Consider the following 23,785-nt stretch of genomic DNA (forward strand, 5'->3'; position numbering starts at 1 on the left):
AAACTTTATGGCGGTTTTTCCCCATCCCACTGCATCATGTTTTTAAGTGAAAAAAAGTACTCTTTGTGATTGGTTTTGTATTAAACTATACATACATACATGATGCTGTTTTGTTTCTAATTGTTTAAGCAACTTAATTAACTATATATAGTTTAGAAACATTATTTTAAACATTATGCACTTTTTTCAAAGATAGTCGTGTTATTTTATTGCTTTGAAGAAACGTGCATTAGTAATACTTTGCTCGATGCGCCCTCTTGTGGCCTCGAGAGAGAAGCCAAAAGCTTTTTTCCCCCTAACTGAAATTATGCCTTTTAAATTTGAATATAATTTGAATATTGATAATATTTAAGTACAAAATTCGAATTTAGTTTGTCAGCCATTTTGACAGCCCTAGCCTTTAGAAACGGCTTGAGAAAAATGAATGAGGCTGCTAAGTGTCTACAATTAAAAACATAGTTTCCCTTACCAAAAAGTAGTATACTTCAAGTTTATTTTAGCAAGTATACTTAAGTAAAGTTCAAGTATATTTTTAAGTATACTTTATGTAGTAAGTATACAAATATCAGTGTACTAGTAGTATACTTGTAAGTGTACTATTTCAATACTCCTTGGGACTAAATTGGCCCACTTTCTAGTATATAAAAGTATACTTTTATATACTAGAAAGTGGGCCAATTTAGTCCCAAGGAGTATTGAAATAGTACACTTACAAGTATACTACTAGTACACTGATATTTGTATACTTACTACATAAAGTATACTTAAAAGTATACTTTTAAGTATACTTTAAGTATAACAGTAGTAAACTTTGAGTACACAACTAGTTTACATCAAAATGTTTAGTTTGTACTGCAACTATACTAAAAGTGAACTTATAGGTATACTGATAATTTACTAATTAAATACTTGTAGTAGCATTTTTAGTACACTTTGAAGTATAGTCTCAGTAAAGTACTAGTTTAGTAGTTTTATACTGCAAGTATACTCGTAAGTTTTCTTTTAGTGAACTTTACATCATACTTTAAGTATACTACTATGTCCCTATTTAGGTATTAATTTGTATATATTTTGTTACATGAATATCTGAACATACAAAACATCAAAAGAGCAGGGTATCTGCTTGTAAACAAAATTTGTAAAAAAAAAAAAAATTAAACACTTGAATGTGGATAAGTTTCATAAATAAAAAATAAAGAAATAAACAACATTTTGAACAAAAAGCTGAAAAAAGACTATGAATTGGATTCAGAATGATAATCAAAACGTAGATAAAGTCGATCAACACCCCAAAGCTTGACAGTTATTATTACCTCTTCATTGGTCGACATTTTATTCCATAATGTTACATAGTTTTGATACCGTTTTATGTCTGATGATCGTGTTAGATTACATGTGGAAGCATCTGTTGTTTCGGTTTCTTCTTGTGTTTTTTGGAAATTCTGTACCGAAGATGTGTACTAGCACCCCCTACCGTATAACAATGAAAACACGGATTCTAGGAGCACAATTATAGCTAAAATATATTTAGACTTTTTCTAAGTATAAGTCAAGTATACTTAAATGTCATTTTAAGTATATTTCTGAGAAGTACATAAAGCCCATTTCTGAGAAGTACATAAAAAGTAGACTAAAAGTATACTTTCCTATTTTTAGTTTAAAAGAAGTATACTAATAGCACACTTGAATAAACTTCTTTTTCGTAAGGGTTATGTTACTAAGGAGAGGTGACAATCTATATATGAAATATGTTTCACGCCGAAAGCTGCACCATAATAGTTTTCTGCACAGCAGTGTTGTACACCTCATATATTTACCTTAGTTGTTATTTTATGTGCCTGTCTTGTCATCTTTTTAAAAATACAGCATGTTTGGGAAGCTTCTTGAAGTTCTGCACCAAGTGCAGTAAAGTTTGTTCAGGTAAAGGAATAGTTCACCTAAAAATGAAAAGTCTTGTCATCGTTAACTTCGAACTTGTATGACTTTCTTCATTATGGAACAACCAACTAGCATTTTATATGATAATCTAATAACGTTTTTCAATCATAATCATCTATATTTACATCCTTTTTTAGCTGCTTATTATGTTTAGTTTAGTGCCAATGAAGAAACTTTAATTTGTTAACCTTTAGTGACTGAACTTCAATAAATGTGTGAAGGATCAATGCAACCAGACGGAACAAATCAATAGATTTAGGACCTTAGTAAATATTTCAGAAGCCATACTTGTGTGCATGTGTCCGAACGGATGGGGATTGTGTGTCTTGAAATTGCGTCTTGGAAATGCATGAATATCAATAAAGGTCAGGCTATTTCAGTGTGTAATTTATACGCTCTGTACAAAAACAACTAGTGGTTGAAGTGCAAATCAGATTTATTTTAGTTTTGAACTAACTAATAAGCAAGTAAATTAAAGCTATAATACAAAGCCAACTCTTAAAAACATACTTTCTTTTTCTGATACTGTTTCTGATGCTGATAATCCAGCCGGTTGTTGCTCATCAACATCTATTTGTGATCCGAGATTAAGAAAAGCTTGGGAACTATTCTATGGCATGCTTTATTGAAGGCATTTTATTTGTGGTTGCTAATTTGATTTATAAGGCAGGCAGCAAGGGTAATAGGGTTTTATTTAACCACTCTTTATATATTTACATATTAACTTTCACAATATTACTGCTTTTACTGTATTTTTTTTATCAAATTAATGCTTCTTTCAGATACATTGAAAATCATTTGAATGGTAGAGTATAAAATAATTTAATAGAGTAGATAGAAAATAAGATTAGAAAAAGGCTAAAATTAAACGATACTTCGTTTTAGACAATATTTACATCAAATTCCACAAAAAAATGTGCACTTATAGAATGTCTATTGACCTATCATTACTTGTGACATGATTATTTTCATGTCATTGGCTCACCGATTCTCATCATCACAATGCAAATAAAATCAAATTTTCATTGCTGAAATTGGAAACATTTATAATATATTACATCAAGTACCTCATACCTCATGGTAGTATTTGTTCTAATTAATTTATGGTGATTTTAATAATGAAATTTTAATTTTTATGATTTTGACATCACTACATCATTGTAATGAGAATTTGTGGTAAAAAATCGACTGAATTGTCATGAAAATAATGTTCTTTGTGAGATGTACAGTGTTGTTCTTTCAGTTTTTCTGTGTCTACCTACAATCATGTCTCAGCTCAGTCCTTGTCTTCCTGTCTCCCATGTCTCGAGGGATCACTGTTTCCTCTCAGCTCACTGGGTTTTCCCTTGGCTTTTATTAACCCATATCTGTTTTACCTCCAGTGAAATCGACACACACATATACACACACACACACACACAGGTTTGTTTTGTGAAAAGTGGGGACATCCCATAGGCGTAATGGTTTTTATACTGTACAGACCGTATATTTTATTGCCCTACACCAACCCTACCCCTAAACCTACCCCTCACAGGAAACTTTGTGCTATTTCAGATTTTCAATACACTCCATTCTGTGTGATTTATAAGCGTTTTGAAAAGTGGGGACATGGGGTAATGTCCTGAAAAGTCACCTTCTCCTTGTAATACCTATGTCATACCTTTGTCATTATACAAATTTATGTCATTTATCACAAAAACGCGCACACACACACACACACACACACACACAGGTGTATAACTCGGACTTCTCACTACTCTGGCCAATGGAAAAACCCGCCCACAGGCCACAGTGAGGTACTTTGTGTAACCATGGTGCCTTGTCTATAAAGAGAAATATGATTTCAGTTCTCCCTCTTCTCTGTTAAATCTTTCCATCTTTTCTCACTGCTGAGAGTCAGTCAAGCAATTCAGTGAAGCCTGATTCACAGCAGAGCTTCTCATTTGCAGGTCCATCCCACCGAGCACAAAGAGGCTATTCCACATAAGCACACACAATTATTAAGAACAGAGGCTGACATCTCTGACCCCATAGCAGCGGCGTAGGCATTGATTGACTAAGCTCTCAGTTGATAATGGCTCTGTTGTTGTATTCCTCTGAGAGCTGCATTTGAAATCATACACATGTTTGTGGTTGTGATGCTCTCTCTGACAGACTGGACTGTGGGAAATCATTCTCACAACATAAAAACATCTGCATTCTCATTGCTGGAGGAGATCATTGTAGGTCAGTCCAGTTGTTTCAAAAATACATTACAGTAGCACAACATGATCAGATACCACCAGAAAGAAGGATAATATCTCATTTTCTCTTAGCAGTCAATTAGGACTGGTTCAACATATAGGACTGACTGCGGTCTTGAATAGGTAAAAAATAATTTGGTTGATATTTGTCTTAAAGAAATGTTCAAGGTTTAACTAAGCCTTATTGACAACTTTGATTACCACAGAAAATAATTTAGATTTGCCCCTTAGATCAGGGGGGCAGCAGGTGTACTAGAGGGTCTTCTAGAAATTTGGCGAGAAATTCATTGTTTTAATGTATTTTTTAGGACTGTCAAAGTTCACTATTTTATATTGTATATTACTTGTGTTTAAGACTTATTTTTACACACTTATCATTTTAAAATATTAAATTTTATTTATCATATATTAATCAGTCCCTCTGGGATTTTGCGATCGCTGAATTTATCGCAAAATCATGGAAACGGCGCAATTTTCGCAGGAGCTCGCAAATTTTCGTAATTGCCGCAGATTTGGGGCTTAGACGCGTCCCGTGACGTCTTCGCAACGCGCAATCTGTCAAAGAAAGGTTCCAAAAATGGAATGAACAGCCTTGTGTTCTCATCATGACCGATTTACAAGAGCTACATTGGACAAACGAACCGAAAGCGGAACGAATCCGAGCTACTCGTTTGCAGATGAGCAAACACTCTAAAAAATACATCTTGCAAATCTAAATGCAGACATCATATAGACATCTCTGAGATGTACAGGTGCATCTCAATAAATTAGAATGTCGTGGAAAAGTTCATTTATTTCAGTAATTCAATGCCGCAGATTTTGGGCTTAGACGCGTCCCATGACGTCATCGCAACGCGCATTCAGTCAAAGAAAGGTTGTTTCTCAGTTCCAAAAATGGAATGAACAGCCTTGTGTTCTCATCATGACCGATTTACAAGAGCTACATTGGACAAACGAACCGAAAGCGGAACGAATCCGAGCTACTCGTTTATCTGCTGATCTCGATCACGCGACACCGTTATACACAGCGCTGGGAGATACAGTGAAGAAAGCAGTCGAATTCGCCGCAGAATCAATAACATCTCGGTGAAATCTTGTGAGAAGCATTCAAATTTGGCGCAGAATTCTGTTAAAGCTACAAATATCAGAACAAACACCACTGATGTGGAAACCAGGAAAAACATTGTTCAGTAAACACAAATCACCACCATTCACCTTGGATTTAACATAGTAAAACTACAGGAACAACTTCCTGTAGTTGTTTTTAAATGCCTGACACAACTTTTCCCAGCACTTCAAAGCTTTAAGTATTACCGAATTTGAAAGTAATTTTTGATGTGATGACATTATTTGTTCATCCTTCATAGGTTGCCCCCATTTTCCACGACATTCTAATTTATTGAGATGCACCTGTATATGTGTCACATGATGGCACTGGTGCTGTTGTCCTCAAATGTTAGTCTGGAGCCCTACAATGATTCTGACAAGTCAGAAAAGTCATAACAATGTTAGAAGAATGTTGTCTGTGGTATATTTTCACTGCAAAACAATAAGAAATGCCACCGCAAATTTTGAGAAAAGCAGCAGCAAATTCATTTTAGGCTGCAAAAATCCGAAAAAAGTCCCGCGAAATCAGGGATCAATATACATCGTATATTAATTGTATTCAATAAATGTTTAACACACTTTTTTGATCACATTTTAAATGATTACTGTTTCATTTTCCATTTTGCTTTCTAAAGAAATCATAAGATTAATTGCATTTATTTTATTCTATTGACAGCTGAAATATTTATACAAATAAAAAACAAATCTGCATTTAGTTCTGTGAAGAACAAATAGAAAAAAAATGTATTGTGAAAAGTGAAGCACATTACAGTGAAAAAGGGGAAATTATGTGTCAAAGTGCATTTTTATATTGGTCTAATCAAAAATCATGGTTTCTGGTTTAAACCTTGTCTAAAAGCATATAACTTAAAAATGAAAAGAAATCGTTTTGATTAGATATTTGCTGTGTTGATGTGCAGAACACATACTGGCTAGCTTTACTGACTGCAAAAATGGGTCTTTTGAAGTTGTAAATGAGAATTTAATTCAGGCTTATACAGTATATCTAACATTAAGGGTCAGATTTACTAAACAGGGCAAATTAGCATGAGAGCGCAATCTCATAAAAGCACCAATAGGAGTATAATGTTCTGCGGGTGAAATAGAGTCGGCTCATACACAATCTACCAAGAGCAGCGCGAATGAGCATAGGGTCACAAACAGAGCAGAGCCAATGATAATCATGCGCATGTAATCAACAACACAGGCGCAAAATGATTAAGACATGCTTTTTGGGGGTGTTAAATAATGCTGCAAATACCAGTAAATTGACTACCACAAACATTAGTAAATCACATTGCATAATTCATTTAAATCCTCTCCTCCCATAAATTTAGCATCTGAAAGGGAAACCCCTGCAAATGCATATACAATAAAGTCAGCTGCAATAATAACTGTCCATCGCTAATTTTTCCCTGCGTGTCTATAGTAAATCCTAATAGTAGTTTTTTAACACCAAAAGAAAGTTTGCGCTAGTGCAAGCTGTTAGTAAATCTGGCCATACTAGTGGATAGAAAAAAGATACACTGTCATATTTTCAGACAGAAACATATAAACTTCACATATCACTTTACTGTAAACACACTTTTTAAGTGTAAAATATTTCCTGTGGTAATCAGCAGCATGCTGATCATAGAGCTAAAGTTGTACTGAATCTGAAACATTACTTGACGAGCATTTTGAGGACACATGAGAGATGACGCATAAGTGATTTTGACAGGGTATGTTTTGGCCACTGTAGTTGGTTCGTGTCTTTAGTTGTCCTCGTTTTGGCAATGACTTCACATGGCTAAGTGAGCCTGATGACTCATCTGAATAGACAGGAGGGAGACCTCTTGTCATTAGGCACCATAGTTACTGATAGTCTTGATCTTGATGTGCTCCGTGTTTGTGGCAACTAATTTTTCTGTTATTTCGATTTTGTGGTTGAGAACATTTTCACAGCATGTTTTGTCATACTGACATTGTCCCTGCCACGCAGAGCCTTGCTGTTGGCACTGTAAATTGAGTCGACGTTGTGACACGCGAGTGTCCTTTCACACCCTCATTATGGGAATGTAAGAGACAGATTGCGCCATATGATACCTCGCGCAATTGCCAGGCCATGAAATGAGCTCATAGGGTATCCATGCGCGGCTCGGTGAAACTCGGCCTGATGGATGCTGGGAGTGTGAATTGATGTCCTACCAAATTTTTTTACCACACTAATGTTCTCTTTGATTGATGAGAAACTTTGCTATAAAATGAAACTGTACTTAACGATTCATCTGTTGTGTCATCTGCTGTGTATTAACCTATAAGCTGAATCTCATATCCAGTCTGAGGCATGTCTCTACAGATGTTCCACGTCCGGTTTTGGCACATTTCCTCATGCATAGATATAGCCACATTAATCTCAGCCACAGACTGCACATAAGCAAACCGTTTATGGACCATCTGATGCATTTTACCCACAAAAAAAGGAAAGAGTTTTTTCAAAATCACAGGCTCCAATTTCTAAGGTTCATAGCATCAAAGAAAGTTAAAATAAAAAAATAAAAAATGAATGAATGAATAAATAAAAATACAAAAATATTTAAAGATATTTATGTATATTAGATAGCAATATAGAACTCAGAATCTAGAGCTTTCTATTATAAAAATTTAATGGAAAATTATACCATTCCACAACTAAAGCATAAAGAAACAAAATGCCTCTGGAGCAGGTATTTAAAAAGAGAATTTTTTTTTTACTTTTCCGACAGATACAAATAACAATATAGCTGCAAGCAACGATAACGGGCCCAAGCCCCGGTGGCACTGCCACCCTGGTGGCATTAGGAAGACATGCATTTAACCTTCTGGCATTCTGGTTGAGTCACAGCAATAATATATTGCCAGTACAGTACATATCAGCTGATTCGATGCATTTATTTGTCTTTCTAAAGCAGGGGTCACCAACTTGATCCTGGAGGTCCAGTGTCCTGCAGAGTTTAGCTCCAACTTGCCTCAACACACCTGACTGGAAGTTTCAAGTATTAGACCTTGATTAGCTGGTTCAGGTGTGTTTAATTAAGGTTAGAGCTAAACTCTGCAGGACATCGGCTGTCCAGGACCGAGTCTGTTGACCGCTGTTCTAATGAATGGAAACAGACAGGAGAAAGTTTGGTGATCGGATTAAACCCTAGGAGGAGTATTAAAATGTTTGATGCACACCCTTTTTTATGCATTTTTACAAAACCCTGAATAGCCAACTTCATGTTGGGCGGAGCTTACGACATGCAGTACAAAAGTTGTCCGGCTCAGTGAGATCTATATGTATACCAAGTTTCATATTTATACGTGCAAGTAGGTATGAGATACGCAGCACAATTTCTGACTGCTTTTCGGGGGGGCCATAGAGCCTACTTGCTACACTCTAAAGAATGCTGGGTTAAATAGAACCCAGTGCTGGGTTAAAAAGGAACAAACCCAGCTATTGGGTTGTTTTGACCCAGCGGTTTGTCCCAATAGCTAGGTTTGTCCCTTTTTAACCCAGCGCTGGATATATTTAACCCAGCATTTTTTAGAGTGTACGTGGGCAATATTGTCCATTCCTAAGCCTTTGCAATATTTACCACCCCTAAATGACACATGAAAACAAATAATGAATCCAACTGATTCTGAACTGTGAGGTCATGATATGAATATAATAAAATGTAATATTTTATGTTTTTTCCTTTATTTTGTAAAAGATAATGGACAGGAAGCATAAAGGAGGGAACATAAAAACAAAACTAAAGACCTGTTCACAGGACAATAACTAAAACTATAAAGTTTTAATAATAATTCTTATTCTGTGAGAATAGTGAAGTCCACACCACAACTATAACAATTATGACATAGAGGAAGAATAACATTTGAATCACTTTCAGACTTTTTTTTTTCCAGCTGATGAACGATAAAAACATTGACAGCCAATCAGAATCCCCCGACTTTAAAGAGTTTCAGCATTTAAAAGCAGTAGACACACACTTATAATAAACATAATGTGGTCATCTCTGAGTGTCAACACTAATATAGTTATTGTTGTTACCTTTATAGTTATCACTCTTTGTGTGAATGGGCCTACACTGTGGTTTTTCACTTGTGTTATTCTTAAAACAAAAATGCAAAATCAAATATTATTTTCTCAATTCACCTGACATTGACAGTAGTGTAAAAAAACAAAATAATAATAATAAAATTGATGTCCTAAATATTTGTTTTGTGAGTATATTTTTCATTGTTTTTCATTTGTTGTTTAGCTGGTCACGAACCTCCCATCCCATAGTTTCAAAATAAACAAGCTCATGATTATATGTGCTCAGCTCACTAGTGACAGAAAGCACAGCTGTGGTGTCATACTAAAAGGCAGCATATAATCATCCTTGTAATAATGAATTAAATAAACAAATGAATTAACATAATGGGCTTCTTTTCTTGCCCTGTGTTATACAGCTCACACATGCACTACTAAATGGGAAAAGGCATTTCTCCCAGGATAAAAGTGTACCCTGCTCAGGCCATAGTACAAAAATGTGTCTGTCTGTGAGATAAAGTAGTTGTTTTGTAGTTGTTTACTAGTACGGTTCCGGTGTTTGAGCATGGAAATGAATGAAGGAGACATCTTAAAGTGGTGAGGATGTTGCCCTGGTGCTGCACTTAAAACCGCAGTGGCCCAAGTCAACCTCATTCTCTGACTAATTGCATTTCTGCAAGTTTACGGGAAAAGCAGAGTAAAATAGGCACCAGTCGCCACTATCTCTGCCTGACAGACACGCTCCTGTCATCGCACCCTCAACGCACGTCTGTCACGACCGTCAGACTCAGATGACGCTGAGATTCCATCCCATAATTGATGATCCTCGGTCTATATCTACCACAGCCTCTGATGCTCAGATGCTTCATCTGCAACAAAATGCAAAAGTGGCTGCCTGCTTTTTTTTACTGTCCTTGATTCTGGAAGGACTTCCCCATTCATTTTCTCCATAGGCAGTTTTTAAGAGTTCTAAGCACAATGAAGCAAACTAATTAGATTCAAGAATCACAACATTACAACAACTGATGTGAAGAAATTATGAAAAGCAGAAAAAAGGAAAGTCAATACTTAAATACTTTAAAATAGAATGAACTACTTATCCCATGAATCATTGCAAATGGTGTAATTAAATAATCCAATTTATTTATAATAAAATTATGTAGCATTATTATTATATATATTAAGTACAAAATATATATTAAAATATATATTAAGGATAAAAACAATATACATTATTTAAGTTTTTTGTAGCTAATTAATATGCTGTGGGTGTGAATATACTATATTGTATAATATGTGTGTTTGTTTGTGTTAGTGTGTTATTTATATTTTTTATTTTGCATTATTTATATTATACTATTATTATTTATTATTATTTTAAGTTTTTATGTTTATATTTTCAGTTTTCAGTTTTTTTTTTTCTTTTTAGTTTTTTTTAATATATTAGTTTTTTAATACTTCTGTTTAGATTTATTTTAATTTTATTTCAGTTTTAGTAATTCAGATTACATTTACATAAACATTTTTTCATTTAGCAGACGCTTTTATCCAAAGCGACTTTCAACTAAAACTTAAATTTATTGTATTTAAACAATTGTTTTTTTACATTTTAGTTTTCAGTTTTTTACATTTCAGTTTTAATTTTTTTCCAGTTTTATTCAGCTATTCAACTTTATTTCAATTAATTATTTTTTTTTTAATAGTTTTATTTATTTTTAAGAGTAACAACTTTGACATATCCACACACACATACACAATTTATTAATTTTAAAGTTAAAGGGGTGGTTGATTGCGATTTCACTTTTTTAACGTTAGTTAGTGTGTAATGTTGCTGTTTGAGCATAAACAATATCTGAAAAGTTACGAAGCTGAAAGTTCAATGCAAACAGAGATATCGTCTTTTAAAATTCTGGCAGTTTAATGCCTACAAAAACGGCAGGTAGAGACTACAACGAGTTACTTCCCGGGTTCGTGACATCACAAACCCAGATAAACCCCACCCTCGGGAAAAGGCAGCAAAGGGGTCGAGGCCATGCTGCGCTGCTTTAGAGAAGAGGAAGAGAAAACTAGAGGTGCACGTAAAAATCTATTCATATATGAATCGCGATTCTGTCTTCTAACGATTCTAATGGATTCACAAGTTTCAAAATCAATGTTCAAAAGCAGCAGCTCTCAATACTGTTCCTCGCATCCCCCTGCTCTGCACACGCTCTGCATCTCTCTCTCTCTCTTTCAGCTCACTGTTCCAATTATACACTTATTTTCACATAGCTATGAGAAGCGTTAAACATGGACGGCTTGCATACGGTGTCCCTTTTCCTCTGCTTGTAACAAGTGCAAGGCTTCTGGGATGGGTTGTATTGTCAGAACATCTGCTCTCATGTCAACTCAACATGTGCGCATTGTGAATGTGTCTGAGGTCTTCATATTGTGAGAAAAAATACATAATTTGTTTTGTTTTTTCTTCCACACAAATAATTTGCATCACTTCTTAAAACTGATGTTAGGCCACTGGAGTCACATATTTTATTGATGTCTTTATACCTTTCTGAACCTTGAAAGTGGTAGTTGCGTATAGGCTATCAATAGAGGGACAGAAAGCACACAGATTTCATTAAAAATACTCTTCATTTGTGTTCTGAAGATGAATGAAAGTCTTATGGGTTTGGAATGGTATGAGGATGAGTAATTGATGACAGAATTCACATTTTTGTGTGAACTATCCCTATAAACAATATTGTGTTCTCTTATAGGAAAACATGTTTTGAATCTTGACTGTTTCACAGTTTGTAAAGTTAAAATTTTGTGACCACTGTTTGGTGCAACACTAGTATTGTACGAGTGCTCATGTTTTCTTTTTCTAATTCTGTCTGTTACTGTTTAAAGCTAAATTGTCTTCCACAATACAGGCATTTTTCAGTGTTTGACACATTGTTAAATTAATTTATTTAATTGAGTAATTGATTGATGAAATCGCTTTGTACTAACCAATTTAAGGCAAACAAAAGCCATTGAATGCATTTTTAAGAATGTTTACATGAAGTAAAAATAAACCATGTTCAATTAATATATTTTGCTGAATTTTTTTCCTTTATAAGATTTTTTCCCCCATATATATATATAAAGATGCACCGTTAAAACAGAAAAAGTCCTGTTTTTTTTACTGTGGGCAGACCTTCAATTAATGGAAAATTTTTGTTTTTTAATTACGGTACAAAGTTCGGGTAATGAGCTGCCAGTACTTTTTCAGTTTTTTTACTGAAATTTTTTTTAGAGTGTACCATTAAAAGCCATGCTTGCACAGGTTCTGCATGATCTTCTTCAATAATATCCTCTGCTTCTCAGTCAGGCTCAAACTGATAAGCGATATTAACGACGTCGTTGTTTACAATACAACCGGAGCACATGCCGCTGAGGTGAGGGGCAGGACTTTTAGACGCGCACTAGAGGCGGTTTAGCCAATCACAACACACTGGGCTAGCTAACCAATCAGAGCCCATTGCCTATTTCTGAGGGCGGGGCTTCATAAAAACAGGAAAAGATCAGCCCGTTTCTCAGAGAATGGACAGAGCGGTGTGGAATAAAGGTAAATTATGTGAAAAATAATGCGGTTTTTTTTTTTCAAAAGAAGCATTAACACATGTTAGACTGCACCCCATAAACACAATCAAGCCTAGAAAAAAACCAGTGAAACACCCCTTTAATGTTTCAGTTGAAGTTTCAGTATGTGAGCAGAAAGAGCCCATAGATTTCCACAATTGTCCAATCAGAAAAAGGTATTCCAAATTTCAGTCTGTACCTTAAGTTTTGGCTTCAGAAGACTTGGATATTTTTTTATAAACATAAGAAAACCATTGACATCAGCCTGAACATTTTGCTAAATATATTTTTTTATATTCCACAGAAAATAATGAGTAAGATGTAAGTTAACAATGACAGAGTTTTCATTTTTGGACAAACTATTCCTGTGATATATGAGGATATCTTTATGGTGCTAAACTTTAGAGGTGACAGCAATATATAAAGTAGGTCTCACCTCTCTAATGGCTGTGCAGAACTCGCTCTGTAGAACCTTCTTCAGGGACTGCAGCTTGTGACCCGGGACGTCACCTGACTCCTGCAATTTTTCCAGCAGCTCAATCGCCCTGGCAACATCTGAGATGGAAAAAGAGAAAGAAAACACAGATGTGTTTGAGTAACAGATGAGTAACTCTGTGATTCAGAGAGAGAGAGAGAGAGAGAGAAAGAGAGAGGGTAAAGTTTGCAGTAAAGGGCAGAGAGATGGTGGAGCTGCAGCGAATCGATTGCTGGGATAATGGAAATAGACTCGCTGAAGGCCAGAGGGGCCACTGAAAGCAATCAGTGCTCTCTTTACATGAAGCAAAAGACACATCACACTGCTGTAGCTCCTCTGTTCAGCAGACCTACAGGGCACACATTCACTGGGGTCACATTCACACATTCACTTGTTTCAACAATATGTGTCTTTGCCACAGCTTTCACTGTCTGGGTCTGTGTCAAGCCGTTCTAATATACTTAGAGAGAGCTATCCATTAGCATTCCCATTCATCTCAACGGCAGTTCGACTGGCACATTTAGTCAGTAGATGTATTTGCACAGCTATAAGTGGGCTGCTTTATGCTGTTTACATGTAAGAGTGATGAAGAAACATTGGAGGAATGTGAAAATACAGACCCATGAGAGAGCTGCTACTAATTTTATAGTAGCTGCTTTAGAAGACTTTCATTATATGAACAAAAACACTTTACACATTCTTCAAATATCTTCATTTGTGTTCTGCAGAACAAAGGAACTCATTCTAGTTTAGAACAACAGGAGGGAGAGTTAATGATCACAGATTTTTGGGCGAACTATCTGTTTTTTTAAGCCAAGTAGCAAAAAACCCGCTTAAATAGGCTTGTATAAAACATGGCAACAAAAATATTGAGAAAACAAACGCACATTTAATATAAGGTAGAACGGGGCAAATGGCATAGCTTAAGGAATGTTATTTTCACTACTCCTATATTGTATGACTGCAAAAAAAATAAAAAAATAAATAAATAATATATATATATATATATATATATATTAAAATATACTTTTTATTGAACAGTGAGCAACACATTTTGTGGAAAAAGAAATCCTAAAATCATATAAATATATGATGTGGCAAGGGGAGTCTTTCACCTCACACTCGGCCTCCACTGATACAAATACTTCAGCTGAAGTAATATGTTCTGCATAATATTTAGGTTACTACTTGTTTAAAACATCCCCTTCAGCAAATTTTGTACTGTATACTGTTCATTTTGATAAAATAATCTGTCATTTAGAATACAGGGGAAAAAAACTTTAAAAAACAAAGATTTTGAAAGCTTCACACACTGCTTAAAGGAAATCCCATAATAATCTAGTATGGGTTTACAGTAATAACAATAAAAATATTTTTATGAATAATGTAATGTTTTTAACTATAATGGTTACCTTCTATACATGGTGATTATCTATAAGATGGATAAACAGCTTAAAGGGATAGTTCACCAAAAAATGAAAATTACCCCATGATTTACTGACCCTCAAGCCATCCTTTGTGTATATGACTTTCTTCTTTCAGACGCGAACAATCGGAGTTAAATATCCTGGCTCTTCCAAGCTTTATAATGGCAGTGAATGGCTGTTGATATTCAATAGTCCAATAGAAGTACAATAAAGTGCATCCATCCATCATTAAAGTGTTCCACACGGCTCCGGGGGGTTAATAAATGCCTCCTGAAGCAAATCGATGTATTTTTGTAAGAAAAATATCCATATTTAAAACTTTATACACTGTAATCTCTAACTTTGCTAACTGTCGTACGCTCTTTCACAAGAGAGACGTTCCAGCAGATGATGTAGGACATAGCATAGCCGTAGCGTAAACTCTGAGAAGTGATGTACACGGAAGCACAGAGAGAGAGCAAAACAAAACACCAGTCACGAATTAGACGAGGATTTTGATAAAAACCAAGAGGAGACTGGTCTTCCTTTGGTTCTCGCAAGACTAGCATATTCTCACTGGTGCTTACGCCTACATCCTACATCATCTGCTGGAACGTCTCTCTCGTGAACGAGCGTACGACAGTTAGTGGAAGTTAGAGATTATGGTTTAGAAAATTTTAAATATGGATATTTTTCATACAAAACACATCGATTCACTTCAGGAGGCCTTAATTAACCCTCCGGAGCCATGTACTTTTTATGATGGATGGATGCACTTTATTGGACTATTGAATATCAACAGTCATTGCTATTATAAAGCTTGGAAGAGCCGGGATATTTTTTAAAATAACTCCAGTTGTATTCATCTGAAAGAAGAAAGTTGGCAACACTTTAGTATAGAGACCCATTCTCACTGTTAACTAGTTGCTTATTAGCATGCCTATTAATAACATATTGGCTGTTTATTACTAATAAAGCACATATTCTGCATTACCATATTCTACATCCCTAATCCTACCCAATACCTAAACTTAACAACGACCTTACTAACTATTAATAAGCAGCAAATTAGCAGTTTATTGAAGCAAAAGTCATAGCTAATGGTTTGCTAATAGTGAGACTTAGACCTTAAAATAAAGTGTGACCAGAAAGTAGGGATGTGCAATTAATCGAATGCGATAAGTCATGCGCATCTCGTCAGTAAAGCCAGTTCTGTGATTAGTAGTAAATCTCCATCATGTGCTTTCAGATGGAGCAGCACTGACAAGCTACGCAATATCGCGTTCATAATCATAGATGATTTGCCTGCGATAATGAACGCAATATAGTCAGTGAACTATTGCTCTGTGTAGTAAATGCCGCTCCATCTGAAAGCACGTGCTGGAGATTTACCACTGATCACAGAACCGGCTTTACTGACGAGATGTGCATGATAATCGCATTCGATTAATTGCACAGCCCTACCAGAAAGTTATATACACCTAGGATGGCTTGAGGGTGAGTAATTTTTGGGTGACAAACAAATGGAAACATCAGTCAGCTATTTATAATCACATAAATTATTGTGCCTTTAGCCCCTGCAGTAGAGGCACTTTTTACCCCAAATACCATACTTTTACATTTTCTATTGTTATTGAAGACAACAAAACTTTTGTTGTGAGTTTTTGTGCCATTTAGTTTAGAGTAAAATAAAATAAAATGCACTTTGGTGTACATATAACCATTATGTACCCATAATAGTACCTACTATTAATCTTAGCAATATTTAGTGTCAAGGTAAGTTTATTAGCAGCTAGTAAAGGAACTTATAGTCAGTGGAGTAAGATGAGTTTTTATGTCCCCATAATGGTGTAGTTACAGTATGGCATCTCCCAGCACAGGCTGACTGCTGATGCTAATTAGCTAAACCCTGCTAAGGATTGATTAGTTGAGTGATTGATTAGTGAAGTTAAATAGTTTTATTTTTTTAGCTTTACTTTTTCTTTAAGCAGTGGTTTAACATGGATGGATTTAGATACATTTTCCCCTGCACTTTTAGCATGCTATATTTTAGTTTGACAACTACTCTGATAGTAGCCGTTAGGCTGCCTGCATAGTAAAACAATTAAAACTTTCTTTAAATTCATCCCCCTTTAAAATAAAACGACTACAACCATCAAAGAATCGCCTTTCTAAAAAAAATCCACCACCTTTGACAAAAAATTAGAGAAAATTATTGTCAATTATTGACTTCAAATGCTGTGAATGCCTGCTGTGAACATTGCTCCTGTTATTAAGCATAGGCCTAATCGTTTTTTGTAAGGACTATGATAAAGGCGTATCAATGTGATAAATATCTTAAGTCTCTAGGTCTAGTATGTAGTTTTACACACCCCTGTTGCTAATGATCGGAGTGTTACTGATGGTTGAGCCTCTGGTCACATTTAGTGCTCTGTAGGACTCGCGGCGATTTGTTTTTTGTGTCAAGGCAGGCATGTGGCTAATTGTGCTCGTTCATCTTTGGACCGTGAAAAATTATACCCATTTTACATAATGTGCGACTGTTTGGGGGGGGGGTTCCTACCAAACTGTCTGACAAATTGACAAAAAACAAGGGTCTTTCTGTCCCATAGTAGCCTTCATTAGATAATAACTTTGTTTGAACACAGACAGCAAAGCAAAGTGGGCCAGACCCTGGCAGGAACTAATAAAACCGAACCCAGCGAGACTAGAAGAGCAGACACAAAAGCTATTACAGCCTGTGGGCTCATGGGACAATAACAGATGCAACAATCTGAGCAAAATCTCTTGCAGTTTGAGGGCCTTTCTGTCAGTCACATCGAGAGGAGACTTGCAAACTTTTGCTCTAGTCTTCAAACCTCAAATGGGCGGTTTTGGTACATTTTTCATTAATATGTCACATTGCCCTAAATTTGAAAGCTTTGCTGATAAAACGATGGATTCAAATTAAAGCTCTTCTGTTATTAAAGCAGCTTAGATTCTATCAAAACCTGACAGCTAGATCCATAACTGAGCGGTGTCCTGGCATGTCCCACTTGGCTCTGGCACAGAGCTGTTAGAAGAATGTCAGCATGACATTAATCACTCTGTTGCCACTGCACGTCAGTAAAAATTGATGACTGATGCTTTTTTGTGAAAAATTAACACAGACGAGGGCATAAACTGGGGTCTCTTGAATGCTTAGATCAGTGTTATTGTATACTAAAACTACTGAAAATCATTTTTATGAATTGAAATAAAGTTAAAATAAAATAAAATATAAAATATAAAATACAAAAAGATTTTCTCTTATATACTGAAACTGAAATAAAAAATAAAGCTAAAAAGCTAGATTATTCTGTAATAGTTGTGTTTATGCAACTGGCCTAAGATGATTCCTAAATTGTGAGATTGCAAGATCTGAAGCAGTCAAGTGTATCTAAACGAAATGCCTGATATCTTCAAAAATTTATTTGTTATGTTCCATGGAAAAAATAACAGTAATAGCATATAATTTTGGATTGAGACAAGAATGAGTAAATAATAAATTATAGGTAAACGATTCTTTTAACAATTTTGGCCCACCCAAGCATAGCTATGGGAATAGTATGATTTGGAAATGATGAGAAAAACAAAACATAAAAATGTTAATACATTTCTAATAATGCAGTTTATTTATAGAGCTTTTCAAGGTACTCGATGCTTTGCAAGAGATAAAAATGACAAATGCAATACAATAAAACCAATAACAGTTTTGAAGGAGCTTGGGTTTTGAGGAAGGAGTCTTTGTATGGAGGGCGTAGTGCATGAAGAAAAGGTCTTTGAAAGACATCCATTGTGATACAGGGAGCCAGTGAAACTTTTGAAGGACATTGTTGATGTGGTCACGATAGCAGACATGCAGCCGAGTTCTGGATGTACTGGAGTTTATATTTAGGACTTTGGATGATGTGCCATAAAGAATGCAGAGTTTATAGACAATTCTGCATATAATAAAGGCATGAACCAATCAAAGTTCCAGCAGCAAATAAGTAGAGACAAGTTAAATTTTAATTAATTCTAACTAGAATACTCATAGCTTAAATACAAGTGTTGCATCCTTGTTGTTTCAGATTTAATCACAGATCACCCATAACACTACCATCACAAAGCATTGCCTATGATCAATTCAAAATGGTTGCAGTACATTTCCCACTTGGTGCAAGTAAATTGATAAGTTCAGTGGATCACACCCACCGATTTAATGTTGCACTTAGTAGTGCCATTTAGCCACACCTTGGAAGTGAATTCCTCTCTTCATGTTCCATGTCCAGCTCACCTTAAGTGCATTATAGGATGGACTCTTGTGCAAGGCAACAGAAGGCAGTATAATAATATACAACTTTTTGTAAAAGACTTCGTCAGGAGTGTGCATATTATGCTTTAAGAAGCTGCTCTATAGGTTTTGGGACAGAGCCATAGGATCAATATAGACTTCATAATACTGACATTTTAATTAGAGCATACGCTCAGAATAAAGGTCCGCACTAATCCTTTCGAAACTTATATACTATTCACTGCAGCTGAAATGAACACTAGAGTCATTCTTTTCTATTTCACACAACTTATGATTACAGGGGCAGATTAACGATTAATTTGTGTGGTTTCTTGCACAGTACTATGCTATGACTTCAAAACACTTTTATCATAGTGCATGATTTGTAAGCTAATACATTTTTTAAGTTTGGATCACATGACCAGCTTCATATGGCTTTTCTGATGTGGTAAATTTGCTCGGTAGCTCACCTGGTAAGGCCGGGTATGAGTCCCGTGAAGCACAAGTCACGATAAAAGAGCTTATAAAGACTTGTAGAAGCCAGATAAAATGACATAGATGATTCTGCAAATGTGTTTTTTTTTCACTCACATTTGCTTTAATTAACACTATCGGTTTGGTTTTTATAGGTGGTATGTTATTTTCAAACGTTATAGAGCATTAAACTTTTAGCATCACTCACTGTACATTTCATTTTCAAACTGCTGCGAGACTTAACAACCAATCTAATAAAATGTTGCCAGATTCACATTCCGATGAAACCAAACATACTATTAGCGCTACTCACTGAACATTTCACTTTCAAACTTGTGCAAAACGTGTAAGAAGCAACACAAGATCATTTTGTAGAACGATATGTTCCACTGAGCCTGGGTTGCAAAATATGCAAACCGTTAGCTTGTCCGTTCTGTTTTCCCAACAACAGAGTGCATGACATCAGATTAGTGAAGGTGACCTTTGCAGTCATGTCCTGTGGCAGCTTTCACAGATCCACATATGTACAGGCAGCGCCACAGCATGTGACAACCTTTACTTCATTAATCCTGTGCTGAAGCTCCATCATTACCGGCGGATTCTGCCGAGAGGATGGTCTGGAGTCGTGTATGGGGTAATGAGCCATCTTGAACATGCTGGTGTCCTTTCAGCCAGCACAGGAAACTGTGAACACCCCTTTTCACATTTATGTCTCATTACTGGGAGGTCAGAGGATGACCACGGATGATCTTCTGCTGCTTCTCACTTCCTGTCTCTCTCTGTGACTCATACTTCTCTTGTGTCTTGATTCAGATGTTTCTGTCTCTGTGGTCTCTCTTGCTCATTATTTTAGAAAGTCTTTGTATTTAAGCTGCTTTAAAGATAAACTTTGAGATGGAACAAATGTGTTGTGTCATACACATTACCTAAGACCTTCCTTCCTGTTTATCATGATCTTTCTATGAGTGTAACTTTGTATTAAAATGTGGTAGGAACAGTTGGGGGATAGGTTGTGCACAGATGTGCTAATTATGTTATGTTCAAGTTATGGAATATTTTGCTAATGAATATTAATTAGGATAGAACATAATTTAACATGATCTGTTACTGTTTCTATAAATACGTCTATATGATGTATTGATCTAGAAATCAGCTCTCTAGGGGAGTATTTGCTAAGTAAAAAATTAAATAATAACATTATGACATGATTAGAAATGTCCAAAATCATTTCTATTTATTTAGAAGAACCACTACAGTTTTTTCTTCTTCAGTTTTTCTATGTAAACATGCATAAGACTTACATCTTTGACCACTGCACTGTGCATCACTGTTTTTTCAGCATCTTGTTCAACTTTCAAAAACATGTCTTGAGACCTTGCATTCTTTCCCATTAATCAGTGGCTCCACTCTTGAGTTTATAAACACAAGAATGTATTCGGGATGAATAGCCCATTAGTTGCTATTTTTTTAATTGAAAAAATAGTACTCGTTAATTCACTGTAACATGCTTTTTGTATCAATGTAGTATTTGAATATTCTTTAGCTGGATTCCATTTATACATTGTTTTACAATAGACCTTAGCCAGGGTAGTGCCATACGTAATGTTTGACAGGAATGAAAACGAGGCTGTAATGGATAGAAGTACAAAGTGTTCAATGGATTTGACTGTTATTTAACAAAATTCCAGTTGCTTCAGCTGATGAAACATCTTACCAAAAACTCTTAGAATATAAATATAAAACATTATCAATATAATATCAACATAAAACATTTTGAAAAATGTTCAAAGTATGTTGTGTTTTCTGAAATTTGAAGGACCTTTATACAGTGCATGCCACTGTAAAGACTGTAGGCCTCATGTATCAATTTAACGTAGACATGAGCGCAGATCTGAGCGCACAAATCAACTTACGACAGGGTTCAGGTGTGATTCATGAAACATTCGTGCGACACCAATCTGATAGTACTGATGATTGTACATTGATAAATGTGGTGGCTGAAAAAAATCGTCATTTGAATATCATGCCCCTAAAAACTCACGTCCATATTGATAAATTACAAGGTTTACGTAGAAATGACCATATGCCCAATTTTCTGTCATACGTTCGTTTTGTAAATGAGGCCCTGTAACTCTATCCCTCTCAGCCTTGTGTTAAATTAAATATGGTGTCTCACTTCACTAAGGTCTATAAAAGGGTCATTGATGCTGACCAATTCAATCCAGAATCAAGTTGTGTCCAGGGATTTTGTAGGTCAGATGATAATTACATGAATTAGCAGGTGAATGTTAAGTATATGGTAGTAATGATTGTGCTTTGAATATGAGGGTTTTTGGGGGTTTGAGATTGCAGATATACATCAATGCATGTATATCAACATTTGTTTGGGAACAAATTTGTTTGGATAGAGTTGTGGAAAGGTGATAAATCGGAGCATGTCTGAGAACTGTGTGTGAGAGATGATTTGCTGCTATGGCTTTGTGCCGCTGACGACAACTGCAACAATCACCCAGCTAGGGCTGTGCAAAAAATCGAATGCGATTATCATGCGCATCTCGTCAGTAAAGCCGGTTCTGTGATTAGTAGTAAATCTCCAGCACGTGCGTTCAGATGGAGCGGCATTGAATCGCCTGTGATTTTGAACGCGATATTGCGTAGCTTGTCAGTGAACTATGGCTCTGTGTAGTAAATGCCGCTCCATCTGAACGCACGTGCTGGAGATTTACTACTAATCACAGAACCGGCTTTACTGACGAGATGCGCATGAAAATCGCATTTGATTATTTGCACAGCCCTACACCCAGCAAAACATTAAAATATCAGATTCACTCAGTATTCATCACTAAATTAATACTCGTGCTTGACCATTAGAGATGTTTTCTCTGTAAGATGTATTAAATATAAAAAAGTTGTGGAGATATAATTGGCTTTGGCAAAAAAGTGGTCATATCTCATCGAAATTGTTCCCAAAGTTTCTTTTAATCGCATATTTGAAGGCACTGCAAGCAACTTGCATAAAATGTCTCTACTTTCTGATATCATTACCTCTGTAAACCTAAAAAATGGTATAAGGAAGTAGCACACCCCTTTTTAGCTACTCAGAAAACACCTTTTACAGATATTGGTTTGCTGGGATGAAGTGCCTTAAGAAAGAGGGTGTGTGGTTGAAGGGATTATCTAATTGTAGCGGAAGTTAGCAAATCACTTACAGCACCTTTAACAAAATTGAGCTGAAACTCTATAACCTCAGGGAAGGAAATGATGTCTAATGCCTTATTAACGGTCTAAAGATCAATCACCATAATGTCATTTAGTGGGCAAAGTTATTTATACAAAATAAATGGACTGGTTAATGCATTTGTGGAGATTATTAATGACTATATCTTCGAGGAAACACGAAACAACATTTCAAAGATAAATTCATCCATTAACAAAGTTATAAGATGAAAAAAGCCTCTAAAAGCATTTCAAGCCGCCGCATCATGCACCGCTATTACAGATAGGATTAATTCTCCATGGCGCCTCAAGTTTTTTCCCGGCTTTCAGTGAGCAGCCAAACTAGGCTTGGTTTATTAGTACAGGTCTCATCCCAATAAAGTCTTTCCTCACACATCTGAGTGACGCATGGCATCATTTAGCAGGAAAAGGAAACATTGTAGCCCACATTGTTATTCCAAGAGCTAAATTTGTGGGATTCAGATTTGCATGGTGGCAGCTCAAGGCCCTGTGTTGATCTAACTTGGGATTTATGTCACATCTACTAGCGTTGGCTCACAATCAGGACATTTAAAGGGTCTGGTGTACACACTCTAGGTTTGTGATTGGTACATTCAACTACATTACCATGGAGACCGGTAAGTGCAGCGGAGGGGGCTGCAAATGCGTTGGCAATGGAGTGGAAGAGTACACTATTATGTATCTCTTCTCGTAACGTGTGGTCTTCCAACAAGAAATAAGCCAGAGTGATTGCGTAATTTTGCGCCTTTAAATGTGAAACCCACATGGGGATGCCTGCCCACATGGCTGTGTGAGTAAGCATGGGGGAGCAAAGATAGCGCACAGATAGAGAGCATTCAGTCTTCCAGTGTCTCCATTCAAACCATTGTAGCCTTCAGCACTGCTGCTAATGGTGCAGGGGACAACATGATCCCATTTTCTCCACAAACACACTGTGGATTCAGACCACATAGTGAAAACACCACTTAAATC

At 35.9% G+C, this 23,785-nt stretch overlaps 1 protein-coding gene across 1 annotated transcript in view; it reads right to left on the reverse strand.

The window, feature by feature from the left end:
* Nucleotides 1-23,785, reverse strand: part of LOC107694148 (protein lin-7 homolog A-like) — a 51,221-nt gene that overhangs the window by 23,670 nt on the left and 3,766 nt on the right. Inside the window, exon 2 of the mRNA XM_016493752.1 lies at nucleotides 13,364-13,482. Within this exon, the coding sequence (XP_016349238.1) occupies nucleotides 13,364-13,482 (119 nt within the window). The remainder of the gene's footprint in view (nucleotides 1-13,363; nucleotides 13,483-23,785) is intronic.

This window comes from Sinocyclocheilus anshuiensis, unplaced genomic scaffold (assembly GCF_001515605.1).
Source record: "Sinocyclocheilus anshuiensis isolate Anshui unplaced genomic scaffold, SAMN03320099.WGS_v1.1 scaffold1003, whole genome shotgun sequence".
NCBI lineage: Eukaryota > Metazoa > Chordata > Actinopteri > Cypriniformes > Cyprinidae > Sinocyclocheilus > Sinocyclocheilus anshuiensis.